At 33.1% G+C, this 25,831-nt stretch overlaps 2 protein-coding genes across 2 annotated transcripts; both read right to left on the bottom strand.

Annotated features, from left to right (window-relative positions):
- Positions 1–4,273: 4,273 nt before the first annotated feature.
- On the bottom strand, positions 4,274–5,036 carry LOC148943919 (uncharacterized; the record flags this gene model as incomplete). Its single annotated transcript, XM_089101287.1, has 1 exon — positions 4,274–5,036. A coding segment is annotated over one exon (648 nt), but the record flags the coding sequence as incomplete, so codon positions are not given.
- A 107-nt stretch (positions 5,037–5,143) lies between these two features.
- LOC148943918 (uncharacterized) lies at positions 5,144–22,276 on the bottom strand. The gene is made up of 3 exons (XM_089101286.1): positions 22,111–22,276; positions 20,865–21,023; positions 5,144–5,304 (listed from the first exon to the last, which is right to left on the bottom strand). The coding sequence occupies exons 1-3, from the start codon at positions 22,193–22,195 to the stop codon at positions 5,144–5,146; spliced, it is 405 nt and encodes a 134-aa protein (XP_088957412.1). The 5' UTR covers positions 22,196–22,276.
- Positions 22,277–25,831: the final 3,555 nt, after the last annotated feature.

The following is a 25,831-nucleotide window of genomic DNA, read 5'->3' as shown; positions in this document are numbered from 1 at the left end:
AAGCAAAGGCGGAAGCTAGCCTGAACATATTTTTAATTTTCCAGACCATTTTATTTTGTTCGAAAATGTCTCTTTGATTTCTAGGGATCGGGGTTTAAAGCAAAATTTTCGTGAAACGCTTGAAATAAAGAAAATCTTATTCAAGAATATTGCTTTGAATCGGGATACAGGTGAATATGGGCTGAACTCTATCTGAAAATTTATTAAAATCTGACAGAGCAAAGTTCAATTCACCCAATGTAGTTGACCTTTGTCCAAATGTTATATCATTGAACGCTAATGAACCGAATCCAAGAAGGTCGAAGAGGCTAGCTTCCGCCTTTGCTTTGAAAAGAATTAGAGATTTAAACAATATGTAGTATTATTTGATTTAGTATGTAAACTTTTGTTTTAAATTGTTTTAGTTTAGTTTTACTACTGATGACGGTCACTGTATATGTGACCAAAATATCTGGTATTTTTTGTGAAATTTATTATACAAAGAATTTTATCCCTATTTTGGATTTTTATTTTAAAACTACTGATTCTGTAGCGAGTACTACCAAGGCTGAGGATATTTAAATGTACATATGAGGAAATGCCGAGAGGTAAGTTGAACTAAAACAAAACATACTATGCGCATACATACTTCTAAAACAAGCGTATCAGCAATATGTTTGGAACGGCTTACCGTATCAAGATGGAAATTCTAGCGTATCATGAAGAGGATGTTCAACTGACCAAAAGGCAACATGTACCTGCTACTACTGCTATAAATACTGCTACTGTTTTCACTATTCACTATTAGTAGTATAAATACTACTACTGTTTTCACTAATATATAGCTATTACTGCTCCTACTACTACCAATACTACTATGATACTAGTACTATTAAGGCTACGCATATGCAGATGAAAATTTGACTGAATATTGAGGGAGAATTTAATCTAAATCAATCGCACTAAGTGCATGCAGATTGTCTAAAGGTCGTATGTCAAGAATGTATTTATCCTCGAATGATCAAAGGGGAGGATAATTTTCCAAGAATATCCGATGAAGTGTTTGAGATGGCCGTTTTGTTCAACGTAGTTGAACGGTCAAGAAACTACGTCTGTAGAGATCTTAGGTCTCAACCACCTCCTCCATACAGCTCTGAAATTTGCCCATTATGCTTTAAAACTAAAGGTTGCTGTTAAAACTGCAGTGTGTGTGCTAGTTGATATTACTGATATATCTCAGTAATGTCCCAAGAACAACTGAGGGCATTAACTTGAATCTTTCAGGACTATTACTATTACTACTTCTGCTCTTACAATTTAACTAATTCAAAATAGTAGCCTATAGATGTATCCAGGTGTTCAAAAACATGGATACAATTTTTGCGATTGGTCGTTTTCTCAGGGCAGCCTGAGGAGGTAAAAAACTAAATTTAACAATGTCATTTGTTTCCAGATTTTCAAAAGGGTTTATGTTGTTGGGAATTATTGAAAATTTTTCTCTAACATACAAATAGCAAGCCAAACTATGGATTTTCTAGAAGAATAAACCGGAAAGATATAAATTTTATATTGTTTTTCCATAGAATATATTATAGTTATATCAAACGAAGAGATATGAACTTTAAAAATTTCTTCTACAAAATGAGTTTTTCAAGGAAAAGAAGAGCTCTATTAAACCAAAAATGAGCAGAAATAAAGTCAAATAATCTTCCAAGCGTAAAATTGACACAAAACACCATCAATAAATAAGAGAAACTCAAAACAAACAGAAATTACAATAAATAACCGAGTCAAAATCAAAATACGCTGATATTAACAAGAGTGGGGCTGAAAACCCCCACGCCTTCTCAAGAAAAATATGAATGTGGATTAGCAGTTTAATTTACATATACTAATATTTCTTCCTTAGTCTTAATAATTTTGATTTTTTAATTTAAAAATGTGAAAGCATATAAAAAGTTTTTTTTTCTTGTAAAGTGCAAATTACGTTTTGGTCTTGAAAAGGCATGGGGGTTCTCAACCCTAATCATGTGCACCTGCTCATTTTTAGTTTAATGGAGGTCTCTACTTTTCTTTGAGAAACTTATTATGTGGAATTATTTTTAATTAGTTACAAAAAAGAGGAGACGCCTCGCAATGATTACTCGAAGAACAAGTAAGATACTTAACTTAGATTTGTAATGGTTTCCCGTCTGGTAACTCGTCTAAAGGAAAGTTTCATTCATTTACTTGCCAAGAAGCCTGCCAAATTAAATGCATATAAAGAAAAAAAAATCTCCCCGAAAAATTTTTATAAGGAATAGATAAATTTTGTTTGCTTCGAACCCCCACTACCATATTTTGAAGTCTCCTCAGCCCCCCTCCCCGCCAAGACAAAAACAATCACTTAAAAATATATCGCAAAAAAAATAGAATGTGTGACCTTGTAATAAAACATATTGAATGTATGAAACCTCTATAATAAAATATACTCGCTTGTCTTTAGGCTCTAGGTATCCATAGTTTAACATCTGCTGGTTGTTTGCACAACTAAAAATTAGTAAATTACCAAGAGTTACAAACAATTACCTATGATCTTACAACCACTTAAGGCAATTTACCTTAAGATTATCAACAAACTGCCCTTCCAGTCAGTAACCAAATCTCCAAACCCAAATCTTTATCTCACTTCCAACATTAGTGCACACCGACAAGGGTGGCCAGAAGGTATCCTTGTGTTTTTGAACCCTCCAATCCAGTCGAAAAATTTTTTTATTACATTGCTCTATTACATTACCTCTTTGTATTTACTATGTTAAAAATTGCTTATCCAGATTTGCACTTGTTCAGAGCCTCACTCCAACGGAAGAATTAGGGTCGACAATTATTTCAACACTAAAAAAAAAAGAAAGAGAAATCAGATTACTGAGAAGTTAATCTCAATTTATTACGCTACTTTAATAACGAGGAACAAATAAAAACAAACGTAAATTAGATTATAAGAAAAGAAGAAAGTACAGATACATTCATATTTTAAAAACTATAGGATACATGAAACATTAAAACTTTCAAAAAATTCACATTTTTTTTCAGTAGCTTAAACAATATTTAAAATGATCATAACATCAGCAATGTGTTTTTTTAATATTTCTTGAACCCAACACATTACACCACATAAAATATAAAAAGAAAAATAATACAGAATACAAGACAAAAGAAAGAATTCTTTCATACAATCCGAAAATACAGAAAAAATAATAAGAAATAGAAAAATGAGTGTATTAAAAATAATTTCAGATAAATCTTGACCACAAAAGCTGATCAAAACTTTGAAAGGGTTAGGTCTATATAAAATTCTGAAACAAATAGAAAATGATTCAATTCTATATAATTTTTTGAAGTTTGTATTTTTCCTTTTTTTTTTAAATTTATAAGATAGGATTTTTTTTTAAGAACAAATAAATTTCCAAGTTAGATAAAATGAGGCCTCAAGACTAGCCTTGTTTATTTATTCATTTTTTTTTTGCTAATCAGTGAGTTCAAATCTTATCTCTTTTTGAAAGAAAACGATATTAATGATAATATCGTGAGGAAATGATAATCTGAATTTTTCTAGAGGAAAGAAGGGCTACTCAAATACCAATATATCATTCAATTATAAACAACCACACCGAAATTAATGAGTACAAGGAGATTGCTTTCTTTTACCCTGTTGTGCATCCATCCAATTTCACAATAACAATATCATATTCAAACTTGTTTCTCACAGCCCTTAGAAAGTTTTGCACTATATCAACTATAAGGCACCGTACAATAATTAAAATACATAAGATAGTTCCAATTTTTGGGCGGTCTGTAAAATTACGGTAAAATACACAATTTTACTGTGACCAATTTGCAATTTACAACACTAGAACGAACCAATCTTTCTCCTTTCTTTACTTCTGAATTGGTTTTCCCAAGGATATATAAACACTCAAAATGACCTCAAAGTCTCCTAATGAGCAGATATCCCCCCTTATCGCTTGAGTAGGAATCCTTGTGACAATCATAGTTTTAAGGATTTACGTCTCTGAGGACCGACCAAAAACTACATACAGCTTGGTTCACAATGTTTAATACCCAATGATTGACAAAGAAACTTTCAAAAAAGATAAGACAAAGGCAGAGAAGAATAAAATAGAATTTACTGGGATGTTTACTCAAACATGGATACACATCGTGACGTATTTGGGGGGGGGGGGAAGAAAGAGCCAAAGGGAACAAACAATTAAATAAAAAAAGAAAAATAAAATAAATGGAAAAATTAAAAAAAATACGTTCCAAAAATCAATTAATGAACTGAAAAAAAAATATGTAAATGAGTAGCAAAAATAAATGGAACGGTTTACAATAGGGTACAGCAAGACCAAAGAAGTTGTTATTGTACACTATGAACTAGTAGGCTTATTCTGAGAATGGGTTGTTTTATGATTATTAAGATTTGATTTAGAAGAATATTCTCTCTTGCATATATCACACTTAATCGGTTTTTCACCCGTGTGTATTCTTCGGTGGCGAACAAAATTGCTTGAGTCAGAAAATATTTTCTCACAGACATCACACTTGAACGGTTTCTCGCCAGTATGTACTCTACGGTGTTCAATCAAATTGCTTAAATCAGAATAAGCTTTCTCACAGACATCAGACTTAAACGGTTTCTCACCAGTATGTACTCTTTGGTGCGTAATCAAATTGATTGACTGAGAAAAAGGTTTCTCACAGACATCACACTTAAATGGTTTTTCACCCGTGTGTATTCTTTGGTGCGTAATCAAATTGCTTGACTGAGAAAAAGTTTTCTCACAGACATCACATTTAAACGGTTTCTCACCAGTATGTACTCTTTGGTGATTAATCAAACTGCTTGATTGAGAAAAAGTTTTCTTACAGACATCACATTTAAAGGGTTTGTCACCACTATGTACTCTTTGGTGGTGAATCAAATTGATTGAACATGAAAAGGTTATCTCGCAGACAACGCACTTGAACGTTTTCTCACCAGTATGCACTGTTCGATGCCTTTTCAAATCGTTCAAACAAGAAAAGCTCTTGTTACATACATCACAAATATTTTACTTTATCCCAGTATTTGTTTCTTTACATCTTTTCAGTATTCTGGATTTTCTACTACACAAGGGACTATTTAAATATTCTTATGATTATCCAAGTTTTTTGCTTCTGAATCCAATTCAAATGAATCAATAGCCTTCTCTGTCAGCTTCTTTATCTTCACTATTGGTTTTGGGCCTAAGAGTTTTAACTGATCCATACCATCAGAACTGCACACAGTAGAATGAAATATCTCTATAGTAAAAAATTATTTTATTAAAATTAAATAAGGTGAAAACGATTCAATAATTATGTATCATAGTAATTACAAATGAAAGACGAACATTCTATAACTGTTACCTTTTTGGGATCTACACTGCCTACCACTTTCGAATGAAACAAGTATGAAAGAACAAAACTTGAAAATACTTTCACTTCATACAAGAATTAGAATTTTAATAATAATATAATTTTTTTATCAGCTTTAAAACTTCGGGATTAAAAACAATAGATAGGTTTTAACGAATAACTTCCCTTTCTACCCCTCTCCCCTAGTGGAACTTATATTAAACTTATCATAATTTTGCTTTTAAAACTAATTTAACCGCAACGGTCTATAAACTAGGAGGGCCATTGTACCAATAAAATTCACACTTGCATAATATCTCTTATCCAGGGTTCACACGGCCACAACTTCACGCACCAATCAGTGACGTTTATCTGTTTTGAAGATTATTGTATTAAATCTCGTGATTAGTTTCAAAAATATTGAAAAAAGATAAAATTGATTAATTAAAATTTAATTTAATTTAATTAAAACTGATTTATTTATCTTTAAGAACTAATAGCAGATTCATGCTACAGAAGAACTTCTATAAGAATTGTTCAATAGCTGTTAAATAGTAATCGGCTGTTAAATAATAAACGGGGACGAAGACCAGAAAAGGGACACAGAGGGCTGCTTTGACCCTGTCGGGTAACTTAGAAGACTGGGGACATTGCAGTCAACACTATTCCCACACGAGGAGTAGCACCATTCAAGAAAATTATAAGATACTAGGATGTTATTTCTTAGTAAACGACAAAACATTCACACGAGATTCTGATTAATTGATAATTGCTATGGACTGTGTCTGTTTTGGTAGGCCAAAACCTCTTTTTCGGGCTGAAAACCTCTTCTCGATTAATTATCTACTATGGGTTGTATTCACAGCTAACCTTATTGATTACGTAATTGTAAACGAAAGACATCCTTATACGGTATACCAGACAAATACTGTTTTAATGACAATAAAACTTTTTGACAATAGACAATATCCGTATACTGTTTTAATGACAATTACTTAAAAAAAATATCCGAAAAATAAGTTTTTCAAAGAAAAGTAAAGACCATTTTAAAATTAAGCTCAGAATATAAAAATATATGTTAAAATTTAAACTCAACACGACCAGAAATTCCAATTAAAGAATAAATGAAACCCAAAACTAACAAAAATTAAATAAACAATCATAGCAAAAACACAAAACAAGCTGTAATACGATAAATGAATAAATAAACGTTAGAGCGAGTAATGCTTAGATTGAATATGAAAATCAAGCTTAAAACGAAAAAAAATATTTTCCTATTGAAGTATAAATGGAAATTAAGACGAACAGAAACTAAATAAACAATCAATGCAAACAAAGATACAATAGATATTAATGTAAATTAATAAATAAATCTTAAAACGAGTGACACTTAAATTGAATATGCAAATCAAGCTTGAAACGAACAAAAATCACTAAAAACTAGAGTTTGAGTATGACCTCCTTGTCTCACTGTAAAAGTCTAAAACCTACTGCGTCATTGGCGCTTTACTAAAAACCAATTTCATGACAAATATTTCTTTTGTACTTAATATTGAAAATAAACATTAAAGTTATAGTAACATTTTGAACTGATGAGCTTTCAGCAATTAATATCATTATGCATCAAATATTCAGGTTAATTTATTAGCTCTTTTTGAAGTTTTTAAAGACGAATATAGTTTCACTACAAATAAGTGTTTGGATACTGCCTCCTTTCGTAATTGTAAATAAAAACCAGAAGCCTACCGCGTCATTGGCGCTTAACTAAAAAAGAATTATATTACAAATATTTTATTTTACAGTTATTAAAGCAGTGATAAAAAAAATACAATTACAGTGACATAAATTCTTGAACTGATGGATCTTTCAGAAATTAATATCGTTATACATCAAATATTCAATTTGATGTTGTTTATACTTTCCAAGACTGTTCAAGACGCATATAGTTTTCAGTAAAGGGCCAATGACGCAGTAGGTTTTAGACTTTTACAGTGAGAGAAGGAGGTCATGCCCAAACTCTTGTTTGTAGTGATTTTTGTTCGTTTCAAGCTTGATTTACATATTCAATTTAAGTTTCACTCGTTTTATTTTATTTTTTTTATATAATTTAAAATTCAAGATTTATTTATTAATTTACATTAGTATCTATTGTATGTTTGTTTGCATTGATTGTTTATTTAATTTCTGTTCTTTTTAAGTTTTATTTATACTTCAATAGGAAAATATTTTTTTTCTTCTTAATCTGGATTTTCATATTCAATACAAGCATTACACGCTTACATATCTATTTATTCATGTATATTATTGCTTTTTTATGTTTTTGCTATGATTTTTTATTTAATTTCTGTTCGTTTTGGGTTTCATTTAATCTTTAATAGTAATTTCTGGCCGTTTTGTGTTCGAGTTTTAAAAGGTATTTGTATCTGCTGAGCTTAGGTTTAAAATTGTCTTTACTTTTCTTTGAAAAACTTATTTTTCGGAAAGTTTTTTTACTTAACTTTTGTTTGTTTTTGATTGCAAAAAATTTCAAGTTTTTAAAAATTCCTTATTTTCCTTATTATTCCTTATTATTTCCTAATTCCTTATTAAAAATTCCACTATTTTTAACAAAATTGCTATCTCAAATTTTATTGGATGGGTTTTGGGAAAAAGGACGTGTGGGGACTAATTAAACTTTGGTTTCTTTTGACTTTTTAAAAATTAGCTAGAACTTTCTATTTTCAATCAAATGAGCTCTCTCTGAAGTTTATACGACGACCCCTTCTCTATGAAGTGCCTCTGGGGAAAAAAAATGGAATGTGGGGGGAGGCTAGCTGCCTTCCAATCACTTTTGACTCTTAAAAAGTAAATTACAACTTTCAATTTCCAATCAAATGAGCCCTTTAGGAAGTTTAATAACATCCCTTCCAAAACAACCATATATGCCCCCAGGGCATAACTTACAACGTCTACCCCTCGGCCCTGGGGGGCCGTGTCGACACCGGACTTTTTTGTTATCAGAACTTTGAACTATTTTTAACAAAATATCTATCTCAAATTTTATTTGATGATTTTAGGGCGAGGAGGAGGGGGGCTAGTTGACTTTCGATCTCTTTTGAGTCTTAAAAAGTGAACAAGAACTTTCAATTTCCAATCAAATTAGCCCTCTCCGAAGTTTATACGAGCATCCTTTCAATAAGAACTATATATGCCTCTAGAGGATTACTTATAAGCCTGCCTCCAGGCCCTGGCGGGTTCCGTCGACACAGGAATTTTTCTTATCTGACCTTTAAACTATTTTTAATGAAATGGCTATTATTTTGTCGGATGGGCTTGGGGAAAAAGGGGGTGTGTGGGGGGGGGCTAGTTGCCCTCGGGTATCTTTTGACTCTTAAAAAATGAACTAGAACTTTCAATTTAAAATCAAATGAGCCCCTCTCAAGTTTAAACGAGCATCCTTTTCATAAGAACCATATACAACCCCAGGACAACACTTACAACGCCTATCCCCTGGGCCCTGGGGGGGAGTTTTTTGTTATCTAATTTTTGAACAATTCCCTAAAAACTGGCTATCTCAAAATATGTAGCGGAGGGGTTTGGGGAAAAAAGAGCGTGGGGAAGGGCTAGCCCTTAACTCTCTTGACTCTTAAAAAGTGAACTAGAACTTTCAATTTCCAATGAGATGAGTCCTCTATGAAGTTTATACGAGCATCCGTTTCATAAGAACCCATACATGCCCTTAGGGCATAACTTAGAACGCCTTCCCATGGGGGGTTGTATTGACACCTGATTTTTTCTTATCCGACCTTTGAACTATTTTTAACAAAATTTCATCTCAAAATTTTCATCAGATGGGTTTGGAAAAAGAGGGCGTGGGGGGAGGACTAGCTACTCTCGGATCTCTTTTGACTATTAAAAAGTTAGCTCGAACATTCAATTACCGATCAAATGGGCCCTCTGAAGTTTATACGAGCATCACTTTCATACGATTCGTATATGCACCAGGGCATAACTTATAAAGCCTGCTCCCAGGCCCTGGGGGTTTATGACGACACCTATGTTTTTGTTGTCTGATTTTGAGCAATTTGTAAGTGAAAGGCTATCACAAATTTTTTATCGGATATATTTGAGGAAAAAGGGGCGAGGGGTGGGGCCAGTTGCCCTCCAATCTCTTTTGACTCTCAAAAACTGAACTAGAACTTTCAATTTCCAATCAAGTGAGCCATCTCTGAAGTTTTCACGAGCATCCCTTCAATAAGAACCCTAGAGTCCCCCAAGGCATAACTTACCATCCCTGCCCTCGGGCCCTGGGGGGCTGTTTCGACCCCGAAGTTTTCGTTGTATGGTCTTTGAGCTATTTAAAAAAAAATATCTCAAAATTCTTATCGGATGGGTTTGAGGAAAAAACAGCGTGGAGGGGGGTAGATGCCCTCCAATCTCTTTTGACTCTTAAAAAGTGAACTAAAACTTTCAATTTCCAATCAAATGAGCCCTCTTTGAAGTTAATACGAGCATACCTTCCATAAGACCCATATATGCCCCCAGGGCATAACTTACAACGCCTGCCCCCCGGGCCCTGGAGAATTGTGTCGACACCGGAATTTTTCTTTTATGATCTTTGAACTATTTTTAACAAAATAGCCATCTTAAAATTTTTATTGGATGTATTTGGGAAAAAGAAGTTTAGGGGGGGGGGAGCATGGCTAACCTCCAATATATTTTGACGCTTAAAAAGTAAACTAGAACTTTCAATTTCCAATCAAATGAGCCCTCTCTGAAGTTTATATGAGCATTCCTTCCATAAGAACCATATATGCCCCCAAAGCGTAACTTATAACCCGTGCCCCTATAGACTGTGGGGGGAGTGTCCAGCTCAATCATATAATTTCCAAAGCTTTCAACTACGTTGAACAAAATGGCTGTATCAAAATTTTGATTGAATGCTTTTGGGGAACTAGTGGGTTTGGAAGGGGTGTCAGTTGACTTAGAATCACTGTCGACTATTAAAAGAGAAACTATACGTTTAAATTTCCAATAGGATGAGTCCTTTCTGAAGTTTCTACAACAACACTGTCTATACAAAACCTTATATTCCACCAGGGCATAACTTACAACCCTTGCCCTGAGGGCTGTGAGGGGGGGGGGGGTTGTCATCGCCAAAGACCTAGCTTCCAGAACTTAAAATTACGTTGAATAAAATGGCGATATCAAAATTTTGATTGGATGTTTGGGGAAAAGGTGGACGTAAGAGGGGGTTAGTTGCCATCCAATCACTTTCGACTATTAAAAAGAGCACTAGCTCTTTGAATTTCCAATCGAATGAGTCTTTTTTGAAGTTTCTACGACAATGCCTTCTATAAAAACCTTAACGATAAAATAAAAGTTCAAAATAAGGATAAAATCCTTTTTAATAGACAGTGTATAATAAATTTCACAAAAAATACCAGATATTATCTACGTCATAAAGACCTTATATGCCTCCAGGATATAACTTACAACCCTTGCCCTGAAGGCTGTGGGGGAGTGTCCTCCTCAAAAACATAATTTCTATCTGGAAATCAACTACGCTGAACAAAGAGGCTATCTCAAAATTACTTTTGAATCTATCTGGGAAATCACTTTTGACTATTAAAAAGGCCACAAGCCACTCCAATTTCCAATTGAATGAGGCCTTTTCGAAGTTTCTATGACAACTTCTTCAATACGAAGTGCCCTTCTCTAAAGGAAAAAAAATAATAAATAATACATTGTCCTAACATTATTCTTATATGGCCCCGGGCATAACTTAAAACCCTTGCCCTGAGGGTTGTGAGGGAGTTTCCCCCTCAAAAACATATTTCCTATCTGGAAATCAACTACGCTGAACACAATGGCTATCTCAAAATTTTGATTGGATGTGTTTGGGGGACGGAGGGGCCTGGGGGGCGCGGGGGGCTAGTTGCCCTCCAATCACTTTCGACCCTTAAAAAGGGCACTAAAACTCACAACTGCCACTTGAATGAGCCCCATTGAAGTTTCTACGACGACCCCTTCCATATAGTGCCTCTGGGAAAAAAATAATAATAAATAAACAAATAGATAATAACAATAAAACATTGGAGCCGTATGGCCTTTACTATAACGCTTTTTTGATAACACTCTGATAACACTTTTTCCTATGTCCAAGAATAACATTAATTCGGTTAACGTAGGAAATACGGCTTTCCGTATTTTCGTATTGATCATCAGCATTACTGTGTTCTGAAAAGTTATACTTTCGTATTAAAGCTATTAAGTAGCAAGTCTCGTGATAAATCTCGAGTTAAGCAGGATTGTGTTATCCCAATTTAAATGTAATATTTTGAGGGATCTTGTATTAAGGAGCACAAGAAAGGCAATGGTATAACACGTAATCCAAAGGTAAATTAAAATTTCTGGAATTGGATTATGCTGATGATTTAAACATCCCACATGAAAGTGTGAGCAAAATGAATTAAAGTGTGATCAAAATGAATAGGAAGAAATTGAAACTCTGAATAAGAATGAATAAGAAGAAATTCCCGACGGATTGTTTTGGGTTTTCGACTGACTGATTATATTTCAAACGATAGGCTGTACGAAAAGTGCAGTTTAATACTGTTTTATAGGGCTATAATTGAGAGAAAGGTTGAGATGGCTAGGGCATATTCTGCGGATGAAGGATGACTGATTGCCAAAGATTGTCCTTTTTGGCCAACCGTCTAGGGTTAAACGGAAAGCAGGTCGTCCGCGGTTGGGGTGGGAGGACCTCACTAAGGAATATTCACGGGAAATGGGAACGTCCTGGGAGGGCGCAAAGAGGGGGGCTGTGAATAAATTGAGATGGAGAAGGAGCGCGCGTTTCTGTGTTGGCCTCAAGCCTTTTGGTTCTTCGATTTGTCGTTAGTAGTACTAGTAGTAGTATTTAACTCTTGAAAAGAATAGTGAGCACGAGAGGATATTGACAGTAGAAAGCATAATAACTGACACCATTTTTTGTTGCCACAAAAAAGGCACTACGATAGAAAGATTTACAAAAAAACAAACAAAAAAAAACGAAAAAATAGAAAGATTTATAAAAAAAACACGAAGAAATAGACTAAGCATTGGATTTTCAAACACTCCATTAGGCCTAGGATTTATGTTACCGTTCAAAGTTATAATGCTGTGAAACGCCTACAAACCTTACTTGCATTAAGTGAACAAGACACTTGTACAGCGGGATTCATTCTTTTCGAATCTGTGATTCAACAATCGTAAATTCGAAATTACCCAGAATTTTCAACATAGAATTATTTAAACTTGCTTGAAAATTGGAAATTTTACCTACATTTAATGTCTTCAGTTTGTTTTCATTTAATGTTTAATTATATCTAATGTCTAATTATATTATGTTTAATTATATTTAATGTCGTTGTACTTCACTATGACAGATTCAAAGTAAATTTAAAAAATGTGCTTGGATGAATGGCTAAAACTGACTTTCAACTATCAAATGATATCATGACTGTCGACATTAACAGACTAAACTTGCAGATTGAAAAAACTTTAACAACCTGAGCTACAATCTCCACAACTAATGCAGAAATGTTTTCAATGAAATGTTCTCCTGTTTTCAAGAAGGAGGAGAGGTAGGAGGAGAGATGCAAACTTTAATGACATACTTTTCATTTAAATCTGACATCATTTTTGATCGGCTTCGGGATCTTTTATTTTTGAATTCTCAGAAGAACGTTTAAACAATGATTCACCTGTAGCGAAAGTCACACTGCACTAGTTTAACTTTTCAGTTACTTGAAAAGCTGTTTAGTTATTTTTAATGATTAATTTAAAAAAAACTTTGCGAAAAATAAGTTTTTCAAAGAAAAGAAAAGGCCATTTTAAACTTAACCTCAGGAGATACAAATAAATGTTAAAATTCAAACTAAAAAAAAAACAGAAATTGCTATTAAAGAATAAATGAAACCCAAAACAAACAGAAATTAAATAAACAATCATAGCAAAAAACATACAAGTAATAATATAAATGAATAAATAGATTTTAAAGCGAGTAATGCTTGGATTGAATGTGAAAATCTAGCTTAAAAAGAAAACAAATATTTTGCTATTAAATAATAAATTAAACTTAACACAAACAGAAATTAAATAACAATCAGAGCGAACAAACATACAATATATATTTATGTAAATAAATAAATAAATCTTAAAACAATTAAAACTTAAATTGTATCTGTAACTTAAGTTTAAATCGAATAAAAATTATTACAGACAAGAGTTTGGTATCGTCTCACTGCAGAAGCCTAAAACCTACTGCGTCATTGGCGCTTTACTGAAAACAATTATTTGAAATATTTTCACTTTTATCAAAATATTTTCACTTTTAAATCAAAAATTAATTAAAATTTTAGGGAATTAATATCAGCATTAAATTAACAGTGCATATTTTTTTCAGTAAACTCATTTGAATTTTTTTTCAGTAAAGTACAAATTATATTCTGGCTTTTAGAAAACATAGGGGTTTTGAACCCTACTCACATTAATTTATGTTTGTTACTCTAATATTTATTTTAATTTTGTTCGTTTTTGGTTTCATTTATTTATTGATACTGATTTGGGGTAGTTGTATGCTTGGTAGATTATATGATAGTCCGGACGCCAGGTGTTGAAAATGTGAACCGTACCTCAACGGAATGGGGCTTCTACGAGAATTAGCCTACCCTCCACCCCCTAAATAGACCATGCGGATTCAAAAATACTAATGCCACTTGCTTGCGAGTGGTGGAACACTCCAAAACTTGACATTTTATCATATTTTGGTGTTTCATGCAAGAAAATACATGTTCCACAAAGTTTGAGGTGCAGTTTTCCGCTCAAATAGAAATGTCTAGAAGCCATAGAATGTTTTCATAACAAACTAACACGATTAGTTTAAAAAAAAATGGCACGGTTAAAAAAAGAGGCAAAACTTTATGAGTCTTGAACAGTCTTGGAAAGTATAAACAAAATCAAATTGAATATTAGATATATAATGATATTAATTGTTGAAAGATCAAACAGTTCAAGTTTTTTTTTCACTGTAATTTTTATTTTCCTTGTCAATGCTGTAAGAACTGGAAAATAATAAATTTGTAATATACAAGTAATTCGTTTTCAGTGAAGCACCAATGACGCGGAAGGCTTTAGGTTTTTACAGTTAAAGAAGGGGGCAGTATCCAAATTTTGTTTGTAGTGAAACTATATTTGTCTTGACTAATCATGAAAAGAACTAATAAATTAAACTGAATATTTGATGCATAATGATATTAATTGCTAAAAGCTCATCAGTTCAAAATTATTACTGTAATTTTAATATTTATTTTCAATATTAAGTATAAAAGAAAACATTTGTAATATAATTCGTTTTCAGTAAAGCCCCAATAATGCAGTAGGTTTTAGGCTTCTGCAGTGAGACGATACCCAAACTCTTGTTTGTAGTTATTTTTATTCGATTCAAACTTGATTTGCATATTCCATTTAAGTTTCACCCGTTTTAAGATTTATTTATTCATTTACATTAATATATATTGTATGTTTGTTCGCATTGATTGTTTGTTTAATTTCTGTTCGTTTTAAGTTTCATTTATACTTTAATAGCAAAATATTTGTTTTCGTTTTAAACTAGATTTTCATATTCAATCAAAGCATTAATCGCGTTAAGATTTATTTATTCATTTATATTATTACTTGTTGTATGGTTTTTGCTATGATTGTTTATTTAATTTCTGTTCGTTTTGGGTTTCATTTATTCTTTAATAGTAATTTCTGGTCGTTTTGAGTTTAAATTTTAACAGGTATTTGTATCTCCTGAGGTTAAGTTTAAAATGCCCTTTACTTTTCTTTGAAAAATTTATTTTTAGCAGTTTTTTTTAATTAATTTTTGTTCTTTTTTGATAGCAAAAAGTTTTAAGTTTTTTGGGCATGGGGGGGGGGTGGTTACTGGCCGATTATTCTTGACTTTAAAAAATGGATCAAGAACTTTCAATTTAAATCGAATGAGGCTTTTATCAAAGTCTATACGATTTCCTCTTTGATAAAAAGCCTTATATATGAACAATAGACAGCTTGCATAACTGGTGGACAGCGATTGACAACAATGAATGGATTGAAAAAATAGATCTAATAAGGGGGTTTAGACCATTTCACTGGCTGACACAAAGGGATCACGGCTGTTTGGAATTGACCTTAATAGGAATTTGTGTGCCAAAGCAATTTTGCATCTATCACAGAGTATGTATTTTAACCTTATAATTGGATAATTATTATAGATTTCCTATGTGTTCTTCCCATACAAAACCCCTTCCCATAAGATAAAAACCCCCCTTAATAAGTTATGCCCTAGGACATAACTTACAACGCCTACCCCTGGGCCCTGGTGGGCTGTGTCGACACCGGAGTTTTTGTTATCAGAACTTTGAACTATTTTAACAAAACGTCTATCTCAAAATTTTTATCTATTGCATTTAGGGCGTGGAGGAGGGAGAGGGGCTAGTTGCTTTTCAATCTCTTTTGACTCTTAAAAGTGAACAAGAACTTTCGATTTTCAATCAAACGAGCCCTCTCTAAAGTTTATACGAGCATTCTTCCATAAAAAATAACATGAAGGATTCGGAAAATCCTTAAATTACAACCCTTGCCCTGAGGGCTTAGGGGGAGTTGTAATAATCAAAGACCTAATTTCCAGAACTTAAAACTACGTTTAATAAAATGGTTGTCTTAAAATTTTGATGTGTTTGGTGAAAATGTGGGCGTGAGAGGGGGGTTAGTTGCCCTCAAATCACTTTCGAATATTACAAAGGGCACTAGCCCTCGGAATTTCCAATCGAATCAGCCTTTTTTGAAGTTTCTACAACACCGCCTTCTGTAAAAACCTTATATGCCCCCAGGGCATAACTTAAAACCCTTGCCCTGAGGGCTGTGGGGTATTCTCCTCCTCAAAAACATATTTTCTATCTAGAAATCAACTAGGCTGAACAAAATGACTATCTCAAAATTTTGATTGGATGTGTTTGGGGGAATGATGGGCGTGGGGGGGGGGCTAGGTGTCCTCCAATCAGTTCTGACTATTAAAAAGGGCACTAGCCATTTGAATTTCCAATTGAATGTGCCTGTTTTAAAGTTTCTACGACAACGCCTTCTATAAAAACCTTATATGCCCCCAGGGCATAACTTAAAACTCTTGCCGAGGGTTGTGGGGGAGTGTCCTCCTCAAAAACATATTTTCTATCTGGAAATCAGCTACACTGAACAAAATGGCTATCTCAAAAGTTTGATTGGGTGTGTTTGGGGAAATGATGGGTGTAAGGGGGGAGGCTTGCTGCCCTCCAATCACTTTCGACTATTAAAAAGGGCACTAGCCCTTTAATTTCAAATCGAATGAGCCTGTTTTGAAGTTTCTACGACAACACCTTTTATAAAAACCTTAAATGCCCCAGGGCATAACTTAAAACCCTTGCCCTGAGGGTTGTGGGGGATTGTCCTCCTCAAAAATATATTTTCAATCTGGGAATTAACTACGCTGAACAAAATGGCTATCTGAAAATTTTGATTGGATGTGTTTGGAAAATGATGGGAGTGGGGGGGGGGGGAGGGGTCTAGTTACACTAATCACTTTCAACTGTTAAAAAGGGCACTAGCCCTTTAATTTCCAGTAGAATGAGCATGTTTTGAAGTTTCTACGACAACAACTTCTTTAAAAACCTTATATGCCCCCAGGGCATAACTTAAAACCCTTGCCCTGAGGGTGGTGGGGGAGTATCCTCCACAAAAATATATTTTCTATCTGGGAATCAACAACCCGGAACAACATGACTATCTCAAAACTTTGATTGGAGGTGTTTGGGGGCATGATGGGCGTGGGGGGGGCTAGTTGCCCTCCAATCACTTTGGACTATTAAAAAGGGCACTAGCCCTTTAATTTCCAACCGAATAAGCCTGTTTTGAAGTTTCTACAACAACGCCTACTATGAAAACCTTATATACCCCCAGGGCATAACTTAAAACCCTTGCCCTGAGGGTTGTGGGGGAGTGTCCTCCTCAAAAATATATTTTCTATCTGGAAATCAACTACGCTGAACGAAATGGCTATCTGAAAATTTTGATTGGATGTGTTTGGGGAAATGATGGGCGTAGGGGGGCTAGTTACACTCCAATCAATTTCAACTATTAAAAAGGGCACTAGCTCTGTAATTTCCAATCGAAGCAGCCTGTTTTGAAGTATCTACGACAACGCCTTCTATAAAAACCTCATATGCCCCCAGGGCATAACTTAAAATCCTTCCCCTGAGGGTTGTGGTGGAGTATCCTCCTCAAAAATATATTTTCTATCTGGAAATCAACTACGCTGAACAAAATGGCTATTTGAAAATTTTGATGGGATGTGTTTGGGGGAATGATGGGCGCGGGGGGGCTAGTTGCCCTCCAATCATTTTTGACTATTAAAAAGGACACTAGAACTCTCGATTTCCAATCGAATGAGCCCCCTTTGAAGCTTCTACGACGACCCCTTCCATATGAAGTGCCCCTGGGAGAAAAAATAAAATAAAAATAATAATAATAAAACATTGCAGCCGTATGGCCTTTGCTATAGGCAACGCTACAGCGTTGCCTCCGATAAGAGCATCACGTAGCGTTGCCTCCGATCAGAGCATCACGTGGGAAAAATTGTCACAATTTTTTTTGTGCTTAACATTTGATTTATTTTGATGCGCTACCGTATCATTAGAAATGCAAACTTAGCCTGCCAAATACTTTTGTTAATACTATTTAAATGCTTTAAAAACATGAAAAATGTGATGTCACACTTAAGAAAAATATATAGTTCTCTTTTCTTTATTTAGATATTCCTTATGGTCCTTTGCCATCCCTTTGTCCAACAAATATAATAAAATTCGTCCTTTCTAGCATCTCTGCAAGTTTTGATAGGGTAATTTCTCTCCAGGATGTGTTGACTAGAAAGTCATTAACTCATGTTTTTAATTCTGTAGCTCTACCTCAAGTTCTTCTATATTTAGTACAGTTACCCACGGCCGTACCTTGGGGGGGTGGGTTACAGGGGTTTGAACCCCTCCCAAAATGTTTTTTTGAAACGTAACAAAAATAAATATAAAAAAATTTTGTATGCGTTTTTTGATGTTTTTTTTGTTTACCCTCCCCCCCCTGAAAAAAAAATCCTGGGTACGGCCTTGCGGTTACCATATTTTATCTTTTTCTAATTGTTCAACATTTTTTCTTATTTTGGGAAACTTTTATGTCGACTTTCAAAAGTTTATTCTACGTCACCAGTGATAAAACAATATGGTATGAACGATCCCATTGTGATAATGAATAAGAAGCAACAAAAATCTAAGTTGCTAGGGCCATCGATTTCCTTGAGCTCAACTCTGGAATTTTTTAATTATTGAAACTAGAAAAATTTTTTTCTTTGGCTAGTTGGTATTATTATTATAATTCCCAATAATTCCATTTTTTTTATTTGCTGCTTGTTTATGTTTAAATTTACAATGTTATCAATAAAATGTAATTAAAAATTATTAGTAAAATTTAGGTTAATGTATATTGGCCTGTATTTATATGGATTTGTTGTTTAATATTTATATAATCAGTTTGTTCATTTTAAATTTATTTATACTCTCTAATTTCGGAGGTTAATAAAATGCTTGAATTTGAATTATGTTATGTTCTTTATACTGTTTGATATATTGTTGATCTTATGTATGTAAAATTAAAAAAAACTTATATGTTTGACAAAATATTTCTTATTTCAAACTAAGTTCATAACACTATTAGTTTCAAACATACCTTTGTCACTGTTGTCCAGATTTTGGGAGTCCAATTCAGATGTTAAACTGGTGGTTCTGGATGCAACAGCCACAGGTAGCTGTTGATGCTCAGATGATAGAGTTGAGATAGAAGTTTCTCTGGTCGTTTCAGCTTCAATTGATAAAATATCATAAGATTGCACAAAAAAAATAAAAAACAAAAACATATAAATAAAATAACAAAATTAGAATTAAATATTCTCAATAATTTACCAATAAATAATAAAATCCTCACAAGATAAAAAAAAAAAAAAACAGACTAAAAACGTGAAAAATGATATTAAACATTAGACCTCAACAAATTTAAGCGTTATAATTTGATTGAACCGTAATAACAGTGTGACAGTTGATTAAAGGTAATTTGATTAATAGAAAACCAATTTAATTATTTAGGACTTAATTCAGAAATTTGCATATCCAAATGATAGGTAATTAATTTTTAGAAATAGAAATAACTAGAGCTAACCTATTTATACTTACTGAGAACTAGCCTTTGACACTGGAAAGGCATAATAGCAAATTATCAGCACTTCTACCTTTCACAAGCATCTTTTGAGTTAACAATTCAGTCAATGTTACTCTATAGTTTCTGAGGTGCTCTTGAAAAACTTTACCGAGATATTCTAAAACTATTAAAAACGCCCATATTCACAGCGGCGAAGGTTCACTGTTCGCTCTGATTTGCTCTTTAATAGGCTGCAGTAATTATTCTATTCTTCTTGTTATACTGCTCAGAAAGGACTTTAAAGGGATGCACTAAGTTTCAAATGGGAACGTTATATACTTTTCGTTTGGATGGCTTTTGTATACTATAAAAAAATGCTTTTCGTTTATTTAGTTATAATACTTGTTTTGCATCACTTACTGGATATTTTATAATCGAAATAAAAATAGCAGTGCCTTTCAATTAGACTATTTAAACTATATTGTGGCAATAGATTTTCCCGAGCAATCTCTTTCTATTTTTCACGGTAAAAATAGTTTTGAATCTGGTCTGTTTTTGATAATGTATTGTTTAGTATTCTAGGCATTTAAACTTCATAATCTTGACTTTTCCATGTAAGTAATCAAATTTGGCAATCTCCCTGTAAGTGTTTTTTAAAGGTAAGTTTTCAGTAAGTTTGCCCTTCCGATGTAAAGTAAGGTAAGTTTTTAAGGTAAGATTGGCCTTCTAATGCCCATCTTATTAGGCATTTAAACTTCATAATGCCCGACTTCCGATGCCCAACAGTCGGTGGTGTGAAAAGCCAGGTTACCATCAGATGGAGACTCCCTTCTGAGTTTAATGAATGATGACCTTTCCAAACCTTAAACCTGACTATTTTACAAAGTGATGCCAATAACACTGCTTAACTTTATAGAGCTCCAGGTTTGTGACTCACAGGATGTGAGACCACAGTTTCAGAGGTGTATTCTCTGTCAGTGACCTTAACTGCATCTGGTATCTTCTTCTCTCTTAAAATTTGGCATTGGAGGGACCTATTTGGCATTGAAGGGATATGGCATGTAGTAGACCAATACTTCAGTGGAGTGGGAAAATGGCAGATGATTACATTTATTTGGGTTGGGGGATGCGTGAATTGAGGAATTTCCTTTTTCAAACTAATATTGCAAGACTATTATTTTCAAATATACCTTCATCATTACAATCCAGATCCTGGGAGTCCAACACAGATGTTAAATTGGATTTTCTGGATGCAATACTCAAAGGTAGCTGTTGATGCTCATGTGACAGAGAAGAATTAGAAGTTTCTCTTATCGTTTCGACATCGTCTGGTGAAGCATATGCAGCTTCTATAACAAAAACCAATAAAGAGATGGAAAATTATCAAAGTAAGATAAAATATTCTCTATAATTAATAACCCCCAAAGACATAAAAAACAGACAATCGATGTGAAAATGACATATAATATGAAAACTCAACAAATTAAAGCATGATAATTATATAAATAGGAACCCAATATCACAAATTAGCATTTTATCCATACATTAAATTGGAACTTTAGACAGAGTGTGGGAAGTTGCTAAACATGCAATAAAAAGCTTTGAATATGTGTCTGTAAGTTTAAAATCCTTTCAGAGTATTTGGCTAACTAACACAAAAGCCTTAAGCTTTAGTAGCTAAGACTAAGAATGGAAAAATACCCTTCATATATAATATACTTCAGAAGTGACCTTCCACTTTCTTCTCCTGTTGCCATCACCTGAAGAGTGCCACCCAATGCGGTCTTTTCCACCTTGTAACGCCACTGCTCTTATTGTGTTGAAGCAGAGTGGCTTGTTAGTGTGATTCATACGTAACAATTCTATCTTTACTTTTACAATAGAGCTCTATTTTAGGAGAATATTTGACACTGACTGAATTGTTTTTTTTTCCAACACTTAATTTCCTTTGATGAGTTTTTTAAAAATTCAGAAGGAAAACTTAGTCTTACATTAAACATTTAGTGAATGCTATTTGAAAACTTTATATAATAACAATAATATATTTTCTGCTGGATTTACAACAATGGAGACAAAACAAATGGAGTGACTGTAATAAATCATCTACAAGTACAAAATATTTACACTAAAATACTAACTACTACAGTACAAGACAACATTAATGTTTAATATTTTATTTTAGAAATGAAACAAGTTCTTTGAACAAAATTAGCTAATTTTTTCTATAGAGAAATTTGCTAATACCAAAATTTACAGGAATTGTTGTCCATAATCTATTGCATAGTTTCAAGTTCTTTTTTTTCTTGTTATGGATTCAGCAGTTTCAAATCCTAAGATGATGAACACCTAGCAGAGTCTAATTTGTTTTAGCTTTTCCAAATAAAAAATATTACCCAATATATTTGATTATACAAAAAACAAATGCTTGACATGTACCTTCATTGTCAAAACATGTGGAGCCCAATTCCTGGGTGTCAGGTTCAAGTTTACATGGTCCTGAAAAGCAGCAAAAAGTACCCATAGGAACCTCTTCCCTTTTAGGAGACAAAAGATGGGTTGGAAAGTCAAAAACCTCTTTACGGTCACTTGGTAAAGCCTCTTAAACTTCTGAAAGAAAACATGAATAAAAGAGGCATCAAACAAATTCAACAGAAAAGCTTACAAAACAAGCGCAACTGCTTCCCCGTTTTAAAAACAATTGGCAAGAAAATGAATAATGACCCTTATAATGACAGAAATCAGACTATCTTTGACAAATAGCCAACACAAAATGTCTAGATTTAGAGTTGATAAATATTCCTGAAAATTCTTCCACAGGTTATGCAGTTGATTGGCTAATCATCTAGTATAAAAAAACCCACCAAATGATGGGTGGCAATGTTGTTTTTCCTCTGAATGCTAATCCCAGTTTTTTTTGGCGGCCAACAACAAAATCGTTCAATTCCATATTTGCATCTTTCCTTCATTTTGTTTCAGATTATATACAGGTAGAATGTTTTTGGCTAAGAAATGCATTTACACAAGAGAAAATAGATAACACACTTCCTGTTTGATAGAAACATTAAAATACTATATCAGATAATTGATATTTTTTCCCTTCAAATTCTAATCAAATAACTGAAAGATTATCACCAATTATATGAATAATTTTTTCTACCCACAGCTGCCTTACAGAATAGAAACTTTCAGTAGGAAATGCTTTTTTCTTATTGCTTTCTAATTTTTCTTATTGTTTATGCCTGCAAACAGATAATAGTAAGAGAAAAATTTTTGACTAGAAGACTTGTTGTCTCCCCAAACTGAAAAAATATAGCTAATAAATTAGAAATTTGGGTAGCAAAATAGCCTTTTCATTGCCAAGCTTTTATGCAGTTGCTTGTTCTTTCTTTTTATTATTTTTACTGAGGAGAACCTTAGAAGTAAGAAGAAAAAGAAGCAATTATTTACTCTAGAAAAGCAGCTTTTTTTCTTTTTTACAAAAATTTTATTGAATAACTTACCATTTTTAACAACAGAATTCTCAAGAATGGCAATAGGCTCAGCCATGTTTGGGATTTGACGGACATCCATAATATTATCTCTGAAATAAGTTAATGTCAGCTATAAAACATATAATACTGTAAACAACACTTGGAAATGGCACTCCAGTTTTAAATTCTTTCTACAAACCATCTAGTTTATTATGAATTCAATGTTATTTTTTTTCAAAATAGTATTTTACCCCAATTTTTCAAAACTTTCTGAAAATGTTTTTTTTTTTTTTTAATGTATTTTTTGGTGCCGTGAATTTTGTTTGATCAATGAATATATGATAAAACTGAATAAAAAAGACATTTATTAACATGAAAAATAAACAATTCCTCATTCCTATTCAAATAACAAACCAGGACCAAGGTAAATGCATGACAGTTTATTTTCAAACCTTTTCTCAAGTCGTGTTTTTAGAATCACTTTTATGAAAGAATTGATGATGGTTTTAATGATTAACAAAACTAAAAAAATTTAATAAAGCTTAAAAAATAATTTATTACTTACTTCAGATAATAGAACCAAGATGATAAAAATGACTATTCTGTAGATGATCTAAAGATGTAGCATATGCATGTCTCTAAGTGCAAAAAATTGATTTATCCTTGTGGCTAACATATTGTCACTTTATACAATAGTGTCAACATAGGACTAATTTTAGAAATTATCCATGGCATTTAGTATTTTGATCACATAAAATATGTATTTTACAAAGCCCATAATTAGCTGTTCCTACCTGATTTAGTGACAATTGATCTAAAAGTAGATACAAATATAATTTAAATATTAACCTAATAAAAACCCTAAAACACAACGTATTAGCCCCCCCCCCTGCCGCGGATTAGCGTCTGTTAACTATTTACACATACCCCCATCTACGTGTAGTGTGTCTGGAGGTTAGTAAGCAACCCCTGTGGTACATCAAATTATGATTGGATTTTAAGTTACATGGCAGATTCTTAGTTATACCACATAATAAGGGAGAGAGGAACAGGAGTCAAAGCGTTATCAATGAATATTTTTTAGTATTTGTTACCACCCTACAGTTTCAGCTATTCTTAAGGAAGCCTCTTAGTACCAGAAGAGAGCACCATTTGGTTCCTTACTATGACAGGTAAGGTCTAGTTAAGCTACTTTTTGCTATATGGGAAAGGGGTTAGGTTAGGAAAATGAAATTTTCAGTAATGAATCCAGGGTCAAAAACATACTCCAGGAAGGTATTGCCAAGCATTCATGTTAACCCTATTCTGATTTATAAGGCTTAGAAATTTGCTTACTTGACAGGTCTAGACCTATTTAAATTGTGACAAAACAACATTTTACCTTAATTTTCAGTTATCAGTTTCTTTTTTTCAGGTTTTAGTTCTGAAAAAGCAATTCTTGTTATTTGAGTAAACTTTTACACTATATAGATGTTGTTTGTTTTTTTTAAAAATATGTTTGTGCATCTTTGAAAAATCATAAATTGGGATTGAGCAGAGAGGCATAATTTTGTCAAAATCCTTGAGGGAGGGGGGCCAATGTGGAGCCAATTCTACCAAATTAAGTGAAAATGACAGTAAAAACTGAAAAATAAGCCATATGGTACCATAAAGGTGCTATTTATTACTGTTAAAGTACTATAAAAGGCACTTTAAAGTACTATAAAGGTAAATATGTAGGCTACTAAAAAAAAAACTGATCTGTTTCTGTTGATGCTTGAATTATACATTGTTATCTTAGTTTTGACAAAATTTTGGAAGAAACTAAATTTCAGCTGGGGTCTGGGTGGGGGGGGGGGGGCAAACTGAGGTCTGGGAGGGGCAGTTTGCCCCCTCCCCCTGTCCCATAGCAAGTTACACCCCTTATTAAGCAAAGTTGTGAAGCTAAAAACAGTTTTGTTGTATCTTATTTAAGTAGAAAATCTATTTTACAAGGTTTCAATTTTATAACATCATGATTTTTAAAGATCATCAAAAGTTAGGTCACTCTAGAGGGAGATAATTACTTCAAAATACATTCCTGGGACATACTTCAGTCTATACATTATTATTGATCTATACTTTTACTGCTTGATATTTATTCAATAAATTCCAAAATTAGATATTAGCCTATATTTTCTTTTCAATTGCTTGTCAAAAAAGAGACCACATTTTTGATTTATGCTGACAAATTATTAGTGCAAGTTTCACCAAGAGGTTGGGGCTCTTGTTACTACCCTCACATTGCATCATTTTGTAGTAAAATAAAGGTGGTCCAAAAACCTGTCTTTATTTTTCCAGAATGCCAAAGAAAAGTTCCTCTTTCCCAAAAAGAGGTCTCTTACCCTACAAGTTTAACTATGTTCATTGGACAATAAATTTGAATCTAGCTGCAGACAAGTAGCCAGAATCAATTTCCAACAGTAGGCCTATTCTAGTTTTGCTTCCTGAGGTCACTTCTTGTCTTCTTACTAATAGGCTATAAGTCTAGCATTATTTCTACTAGACTAGTTCAAACTATTAAAATCAAGTAAATAAAACTGGTAAATATTTACCAAATCATATTATTGAGTTACAACTGAAGTGAATATACCACTGAATGCCTTTTTTTATGCTCTTTACAAATTTAATTCTCATTTTGGTCAATATCTACCAGATCATATTATTGA

Source organism: Artemia sp. Qi Xiang Cuo, chromosome 15 (genome assembly GCF_049724085.1).
Source record: "Artemia sp. Qi Xiang Cuo chromosome 15, ASM4972408v1, whole genome shotgun sequence".
Taxonomy (NCBI): Eukaryota; Metazoa; Arthropoda; class Branchiopoda; order Anostraca; family Artemiidae; genus Artemia; species Artemia sp. Qi Xiang Cuo.
The sequence above is the reverse complement of the archived record's forward strand: the minus strand, read 5'-3'. Positions and strand labels throughout refer to the sequence as shown.

Coding starts and splice junctions, on each gene's coding strand:
- LOC148943918 (XM_089101286.1), bottom strand. CDS start 22,195: ATGGGTACTTTTTGCTGCTTTTCAGGACCATGTAAACTTGAACCTGAC. Junction 21,024..22,110: donor CACATGTTTTGACAATGAAG/GTACATGTCAAG, acceptor TTTTTGTTATAG/AAGCTGCATATGCTTCACCA. Junction 5,305..20,864: donor TCTGGATTGTAATGATGAAG/GTATATTTGAAA, acceptor TTTTTACTATAG/AGATATTTCATTCTACTGTG.